Source organism: Mesoplodon mirus (assembly GCF_964341445.2).
Source record: "Mesoplodon mirus genome assembly, chromosome: 12".
NCBI lineage: Eukaryota > Metazoa > Chordata > Mammalia > Artiodactyla > Ziphiidae > Mesoplodon > Mesoplodon mirus.
Genome location: NC_138988.1, coordinates 69,351,283 through 69,359,670, shown reverse-complemented (window position 1 = coordinate 69,359,670; position 8,388 = coordinate 69,351,283). Strand labels below are relative to the sequence as shown.

At 41.0% G+C, this 8,388-nt stretch overlaps 1 protein-coding gene across 1 annotated transcript; it reads right to left on the bottom strand.

The window, feature by feature from the left end:
• Window positions 1–332: 332 nt before the first annotated feature.
• SRSF3 (serine and arginine rich splicing factor 3) lies at window positions 333–7,272 on the bottom strand. Its single transcript, XM_082639488.1, has 6 exons — window positions 7,166–7,272; window positions 5,240–5,447; window positions 3,818–3,952; window positions 1,612–1,650; window positions 1,313–1,399; window positions 333–1,126 (listed from the first exon to the last, which is right to left on the bottom strand). Exons 2-6 carry the CDS (start codon window positions 5,443–5,445, stop codon window positions 1,099–1,101), a joined length of 495 nt encoding a protein of 164 aa, XP_082495614.1. The 5' UTR covers window positions 5,446–5,447; window positions 7,166–7,272; the 3' UTR covers window positions 333–1,098.
• Between the last annotated feature and the right edge of the window lie 1,116 nt (window positions 7,273–8,388).

Below are 8,388 nucleotides of genomic sequence, written 5' to 3'. Positions count from 1 at the left end.
TGTTGGTCACTGAATATCAAGGACTTTGAACTGGCTTCTACTCCTAGAAATGTATCATCACTTAGGTGGACAACCAAAAATTCCCTTCACTTCAAAAGCCTCAAATTGTGTTTCTTACAGAATAAGATTTGTGTAACCAACTGCCTTCTATGGGACAAGAACTATGGTAATAGTGGGTTCAACTATTACACAATTATGTTAATATTTTATTTTCAAAAGCACTTTACAAGAAAATGTAAGTATGGCTTCCAATAGGAATGTTATACCTGGACTTGATTGGTACCAAGCTCAGATTTTAGTTTTGCAAGGAAAAACAGGCTTTCAGGTTAAACAACAATTTGTAACCAAAACTTTAATCCCAAGGATTCTCACAAAACATATTACAAATGACAGCATGAAAAAAAAAAATCTTGCACAGTAACTCAAAGTTCAGCTCTACAATGTACCCTTAAACTGGCAGGACATGGGTATCTTGAATAGTCTCAAATTTCCAAATAATATTACAAAGAGCTATGTATCCATATACAGCAATCACAGAAGATAAACTAACTTTCTTGAAACTTCTTAGATTCTAAACCCACTGGACAACCTCTTGTCTGGTGTGAATACTAGTGGAATTTTTAAACTTTTAATCTAGTTTACGGGTGCAGCTTTAATTTTTACCTGCTGGCTTGTGTTCACAGCAGCTTTTAAAGACCACTTAACTACAGCTGCATACCATATCCCAGCTACAGAGTCTTTTCAATTTTTGCCAGTTTTGTTTCCGTAATATTAAACATCACACTTTAGCTGGGCAGGAGTTAGAGGTTTATTATCAGTCTATGCAAGACTAAAAATTCAAAGCAAATTCAATTTTGCTTAAGGGAACATTGTAAAGTAACAATTCTTGATATTACATGCCTCATATGATCCATTTCAAACCATAGAGAATTACACCTTTATGTGTCACTGTTCCAAGAGACAAACAAATGTGAACAGCTAAAACATTTTAAAAATGCACCAAGCTTATGAAGTCTCAAACAAAACTTGAATTTTCTGTACATACTCCTGTCAAATGAAGTTATTTCCTGTACACCACTCCTCTTGCAAACTGGTCTTCTATTTCCTTTCATTTGACCTAGATCGGCTGATAAACAGAAAAACAGAAGTTACACCTGTAACTCGGTTACACTCTGACAAAACTTCATCAAAAGATTTTTATGGGAAAAAGTTGTAAAATTTTTATCCAAGTGGCTTAAAAGAAGACCTATTTCTGCTTTTAATACATTATGTATGCAAGGTCTTAAATGGCTCAGGTCATTAAAGATCTTACCTACGAGACCTAGAGAAAGATCGGGACGGCTTGTGATTTCTCTCCCGGGACAGTGATCTCTCTCTTCTCCTATCTCTAGAAAGGGACCTGAAGTCAGAAGGAAAAGAAAAACAGTGCCATTCAGGATTATACACAACAAATACTTCTAAGAGAAGTTTTTGAAAGCTAAAAGCTATGCCAGTTGATTCATTACTGAAGTCAAGGTCTATCACCATTAACCAAGTCATTTGGGAAACAGCTCAGGAATAGCACAAACACTCCCACTTCCGAGAATGTGGCCCCCAAGAAAGGTTATTCACCTGCTCCGGCTGCGGGAGAAGCTTCTCCGTCTTGGAGATCTAAAAGCAGAAAACAGGAAAATTAGGCCAATTGTCAATTAGCATTTATGGCGTGAGGCATTTCCCAACTTTTCAATCTCACTGTTGGGCCCAGTGAATGTGCCGAAGAACTGGCACCCATCGTCCAAAAAATAAAAAAAAAATTTTTTTTTTTAAAAGAAAAGAAAAAAAAGGCACAGAAGGATTAAGGAACCAAAAGCTCAAGTGAAAAGCAGGTATTCCAACCATGGATTCACTTTAACAAAGAATGCTTCACAGCAGATCTGTCCAATGCAAAACTTCATGTCAAACTAACTCCACTACCCAAACACCACACCAAAATGTAGTCCCACAAGTAGTTCCAAAAACAGTACCATAAACCAGTATTTGGAACCCATGCAAACCTGCAAGTCCATGACAAGACTTAGGTACCAGGTGGATAGTGTAATTTTGTGAAAACGCGCTAGGTGTAAATATTGATGCCATTAAGTGCTACATTAGAACTGCATTTGTGATCATCACATTTAAGAGTGTGTTTAGGCTTATCAAAATTACCTTAGCTTGGCCCACTTCACCCCCATAATTTAAAAATTTTGAAAACTGTTAGTAAAACCATTTAAAGGTGATAGGATTCAACAAATTTTTGCTAGAAAGGAAAGCTAAATCTGTTAGAGTTATTAAAATTTTTAGTTTGGCATCTCACACATGCAAATAAGTTTCACTTGAAGGTCTAGTTACATTATGAGTTCCCTATCACCCTTAAAAGTTTTATTCAAGCAATATATATATGTACGTTACCATTCAATTATGCACAGCCAGCCTTTGATCCAGAAAAAAAGAATTACTTTAAGCCGCTTACTCCTTATTTTAACCAGCAGTAAACTGTATAAGCAGGAAAAACTTACTAGTTTTTGGGTTTCAACAAGCTAGAAATGGTGAGGTGAGGCTGCCGGACTGACGGCCAGGAAGAATTTGCTGAAAAGGTTTTGCCAGATGTTGCGTTGGATTTAGTTGGTTGGCGAAGGGGGTGTTGTGGATTTTTCCTGCTTTTTTGTTAGCCGAAGGCTGCTGCTGTAGTTGTTGTGAAGACATTTGGTAAATAAACAGCTGAGCTGATTGGCCAGGAATGTGTGGGCGGTCGAGGTGGCTGCTGCCGATTTGGTTAAGGTTGGAGAGAAGGCTGAGAGAAAACAGCATGCTCGGGAACCAAAGGGCGGTGCAACCTGACGACTGGCCATGCCTGGGTCATGTGAAACGACACCAGCCAAGCTGAATGGGGCGCGCTGGTCACATGACGCTGAAAGGGCTAGTTGACTGGCTAATGCAGACTCAGAGGGTGGTGAGAAGAGACATGATGGTGACTCTGTAACGGGGTTCATTTTTATTAATAGATGGACCAAAAAGCACAAAAAAAAAAATGAAAAACAAGCCATCAGTACAACCATCTATTAGCTAACAAATACTCTTTATTATGATGGGCAACAGTGTGTTGTTTTGTTTTTCAAAACAGCAAAAGGGGCAAGATTTTGAACTCCTATCTCCTAGGACTTCACTCACCTGTAAGAGGTAATTTCAGTCCTACAGAAACTATTTTGGAGGTTTGAGGAGACGTGGAGTTAGCATCCAGACAATACTGCCTGGTCCAAGAATGATGCCATTTTCAATTATAAAAAAAACTGCATTCTCTCCTATTTGGGTTTGAAGAACAGATGACTGGGATTACTTTAGCCCCCTTTATTGGTCAGTGACTTAAGTTAGTTTCAGAATGATTTCTACTTTACCAGTTGTAACATTAAAACAGCTGCCTGCTCGATAAATATTACAATCGTGCTAATAGAAAACACATTTTTGTGAAGAGCTAGAGTTGAATGTAATGTTTGTCATTATGGAGTCAAGAAATGGAAAAAGGCCTAAATTGAAGTATAAGGGAAGACTTGGAAAGATGCAACTAGAAGATGAACTAGAAGATAGATCCAAGATAGAAGTTACTGACTACCAACATGAACAATGACCTAAAGACAAGCCAACACTCAGCACAACTCACATATCCCAAACTACACCCAGCAAATGTTTCATAAAAACCTAATTCTTCAAAATTTAAAACCCACCAACAAACTTTAAGAGAAATACCTGCTCCTATTAGCTACTCCATTACACCAATACCTCTAAACACGCTCTCTCTAAGTACCTGCGGCGAGGTGGAGGACTCCTCCTCCGATAATCATCTCGAGGGCGACGACCCCAAGAAGGAGGTGGGCCACGATTTCGACTTCTCTTTTCACCATTTGACAGTTCCACTCTTACTCGGCAGCCACACAGTGTTCTACGAGGGGAAGAAACGTTAAATTTAAAGCAGCCCAACTGACTTTCTAAGAGATTAAAGCAAGGGGAAGAAAACCCCACTCCTATAACTAGTTTCTTTGAAAAAAATACATCTTAATGTCTGCAGAATCCTTAATACCAAAGCAAGTTTTAGTTCCCTTATTTTTTCTAGTAAAGGAAACCAACTTCCTTACATTTTAGTTAGTCTGATCATTGGACTCGATGTTAACAGGTACAATTTAAGTGTGAAAACCCCTGGACTCATCCTCCCAGAACTAGTTCATCTGTACATCCTGTTTTGACTTCTTCCTTTGAGGCTGCAGCAACTGTTCACCAATCTTACTCTGTGTATCCATTGGTCTCCCCTCCTCCCCAACCCCCCACCAGGTATATAGCAGTAAGTTAAGACAGAAGCATTCTGGCCATTTTACATCTCCCTCTCCCCTCAATCATCACACACAATACTTGACACGTAAGAAACTGCTACTGAGAACAGAAGAAAAAAAAAGACAGTTATTTCCCACCTCTTCACTGGTCCACAACCATTATGTTTAGATAATTCACCATACGTGGACAGTGACTGGCAAGAGGTGGGGCCCTGGAAAAATGTTTCTGTAACCTGCTTAGATAAATGACCTTTTTATACAGCTTTACAGCCAACTCTCAGACCCTTTAATTTTGGGATCTTAAGGATTATTTTCCTTGCTTTCATGAAATCCAATGGTTTTCAAATGCCAGGAAGGAGAAAGGCAACACCTGTTCACTGTTAAGACTCAGGTGCTGCTTATCAGCCAGCTAACAGACCATTGTAAATGCAAAAGGCATAGCTGTATGAGCCACAGTTCCTAAACAAAATTATTTCCAACATGTAAAAGATAATAGTACAATAAACCCACATAACCATCACCCACCTACAATCAGTTTGTGGCCATAAGAGAAATGTCTGATTCCACAATTATTTTAGAAACAATTCAAAGGTGACAACAGTTGATGCTTTGTGGTGCATTTAGATTAAAATGTTTCAACCATATGCAGCTATCCACCCAACAAGAACTGACCATTAAAATTATTTTCTTCAATGGCCAACTGAATAAAAAGAAACTTTCCCTAGGTATCTACACTAAAACTGTTCACTCCTTTGATTGCCAAAAAAGGTTTATGTAAATCTCCAGTAACATCAATTTCAGATAGCCAAGAAGCCATCTAAAAGCCACGTATCCTAGAGATTTTAAATATTAAAACACAATCAACATTATTTATCGTTAGTATAAATTAATCAATAAATTACCTCCCATCTAGCTCTCGGACAGCATCGGCTGCATCTCGAGGATCTTCAAATTCAACAAAAGCGAAGCCGGGAGGGTTTCTAGCAACCCACACACTTCGGAGTGGTCCATAATAGCCAAAAGCTCGTTCCAATTCAGTCTTGTTACCATTGTTTCCAAGATTACCTACATAAACTTTACAGTCCAATGGACAGGAATCACGATGCATTTCTGTAAAAAAACAAAAAAAACCCCAAAATATCATAATCCACACAGTGAAAAACAGATCCTTAAGAAAGAATTCAAAAATACTAAAACCCCCAAAACTAAAAGCACTACCCTTTAAACAGTTACCGATAACTGCATGGAAGCCAGCAAATTGCCTAAGGGAAAAAAAAAAAAAAGAAGCCTCCTTGAAAAGTGAGGGGAAACAACACACTGGAGGAGCATTTACCACAACGTGGAAACTGAGTTAAGGACTTTACCTATTTCAAATTAATCTTAAAAAACAAAATAAAACAAACTCCTAGAAAAGTAGGACAGCCTACTCAAAGGCACATACAACTCGCTGAAGACAACCACTAGAAAAGTGATACTAATGTGCCTTCACAGGCCAAAAGTTAACCAGCTTCATTCCTCAAGCAGCAAGACAAACTTGTTATTAGAAGATGTACCTCATTCTAGTTACCCCAAATGTCCAGCAACAGGTAAGTGGATAAGCAAAATATATTATCCATACAATGAAGTATTATTCAGGAATGAAGCACCCATAAATGCTACAAACGTGGATGAAACTTGAAAGCATGCTAAGTTACAGATACCAGACACACAAGTGCACATATTACGATTCCATGCATGTGTAATATCCAAAATGAGTAAATCCAGAAACAGATCAGTAGGTACCAGGGGCTGGGGGAGGAAAAGGGGACAGGGCAAAAGGGAAGTGGCTGCTTATGTGTACGGGTCACCTTAGGGGGTATAAAACGCGTTAGAACTAGAGAGGTGATAGCTGCATATCATAGTGAATGTACTAAATACCTCTGAATTGTGCACTTTAAAATGAATCTTACGCTAATTTCACCTCAGGGGAAAAAAGTTATTTGTTATACAAGAATTTACGGCACTTAGGGGGCTTACTTTGGTAAGTCTTAAGTACTTAAGTCGTCTCAGCAATGAATCTAATCAACTTATAGGCCAGTATCAATTGCATAAAAGAGCAGCCTGTCCAAGAACTCAGCTCAAGAGCTTTTACCACTTTCTTCTCTCTCTGGGCTTATCCAATTTAAAAAACCAGTCCAGACACATCCTACTTGTGTGACTCCACCCTGCACCCAGGAGAGTTATGAGACCAAACCATTGCCGGGGAATGGGTTCTTTTCCTTTTTCCAAAAACTTTACCGTGACCAGTTACAGGCCTACGTATTAATGGAAAGAGCTACAAGAACAAAACAGCTCAAGGAAGAGCGATTTAAAAAAAAAAGTGATTGGGTTCAGACTATAAAAAGTTAAAAGAACATAAAAATGAAGATGAGTACAGAAATCATTTACTAGGGGTGGATCGAAAGGCCCAATCTTGATTACTGACTTCAGGGAAAAAACTCATGAGAAGCTACCTAAGAAAACGCGGGGCCTAAACAAAAAAAAAAGGCGCCATAAATTGAAAACCCGCGGCCCGCAGTACGACGGACTACCGAGTCCTCCATCCCCTCAACTCTCGGGCAATCTCACTTTCCGGTTCACGCCCCCAGTGAAGAGTTAAAAACACCTCCACTATGAGACCTGGATATCCTCCGAAGGGAAGGGAGCCCCCGCCACCGCCCCGTGCTGAACGTCACAAAATGGCGGCAGCGTCTCTTTGTCTCAATCTGGCGCCGCCATTGGGCCTAGCCCCACTTCGGTCCCGTTAAGGCCCATTTCCCACCTCATTCCTTTAGTTGCTGGTCACTTACCGAGATCTCGGGTTAGAAACGCGTAGGCTCAAATCCACACACCCTCGGCTGGGTCTTCCCGGTCCCCTCGCGCCTGGAACCCACAGATGCTCTCCCACACCCGTCGTCCACGAAATGGCGGACCACCGCTGTCTCCTCGCCCATATTTATAGGCCATGCTGGAGTCATATGACCGGACGGGCTCGCCCAATGAGGGGCGGAGGAGGCCGTGACGTAATGGCTACAAACTCGGCGAGAACAGCGGTTGCTGGGAGCGCGCTCTGGTTGTACCGCCTTGTCTGTGGAGGCTGGCTGCATCGGGCTCAGGTTGTCTCCGGCCCGGAGCTCTCTCGGGTGTAATTCCCCAGTTGCTGACCTCTGAGTTATTCTCAGTCTCCTGTCCCTCACATCCAAATAGGCTGGGGTTTAATAACACCTCTGCCGTCACTCCCAAACACTGATAGAGCGTTTTGCTCCTAATAAGTTTAAAGTATTAGATGAATTCACTGATTACTTCATCCTCGTGAGCGGTGAGGCTGGAACTAAGACCGTCACGTTTACAAACGTGCTTCGGAATTGCTCCCAAGGTCAAGGAGCTGTTTGTGAGCGAGCTGTCACCAGATTGTGCCCACCGGGGCCCCACACTTAGGGAAAAGCCCAAACCTGGAAAGTCCACCGAACTCTGGCTGGTTTCCCACCCCTCACCCAAACTGCAGGATCTGGCGGAGACGATGGCGCATCATCCTGGACTCTTGAAATGTTTAATAGAAACGCAAACGCAAATGACACCGGTCAGGCCATGCGGAAACTGTCACCTTTAGCAAATAGAAGTACAAGGAAGTTCCTGAAGAAGATTGAATTTAAATTCAGCCCCCCACCCCCGCACCGGGGGCAGGGGTGGGGTCCATGGGTCACTCCTTCCTCTGTTTCCCACTTCACCTAAAAAAAAACGGAGCCACAAGATTAACTATTGGGAGAGAAATACCGCGATGGTGTCAGAAAAATTACCAAAATCTCCTTCGCCGGAGCAGTGAGTTCAGGTAGGAAGTTTGCTGGTGTTCCCTACCCTCTTTCAGTGAAGTCTGACTTATTGCTAAAACTTACTTAAATCTGCTCTCAAGAGAAACGATAACTTGTATTTTTCCACTATTACCTGAAAGATAGACCAATTATTTACTTGTTTTGTTTCTCCCAGATATTCTCTTATTGTGCCTGTAAAAGATTTATCCATAGTGGGGGAAAAA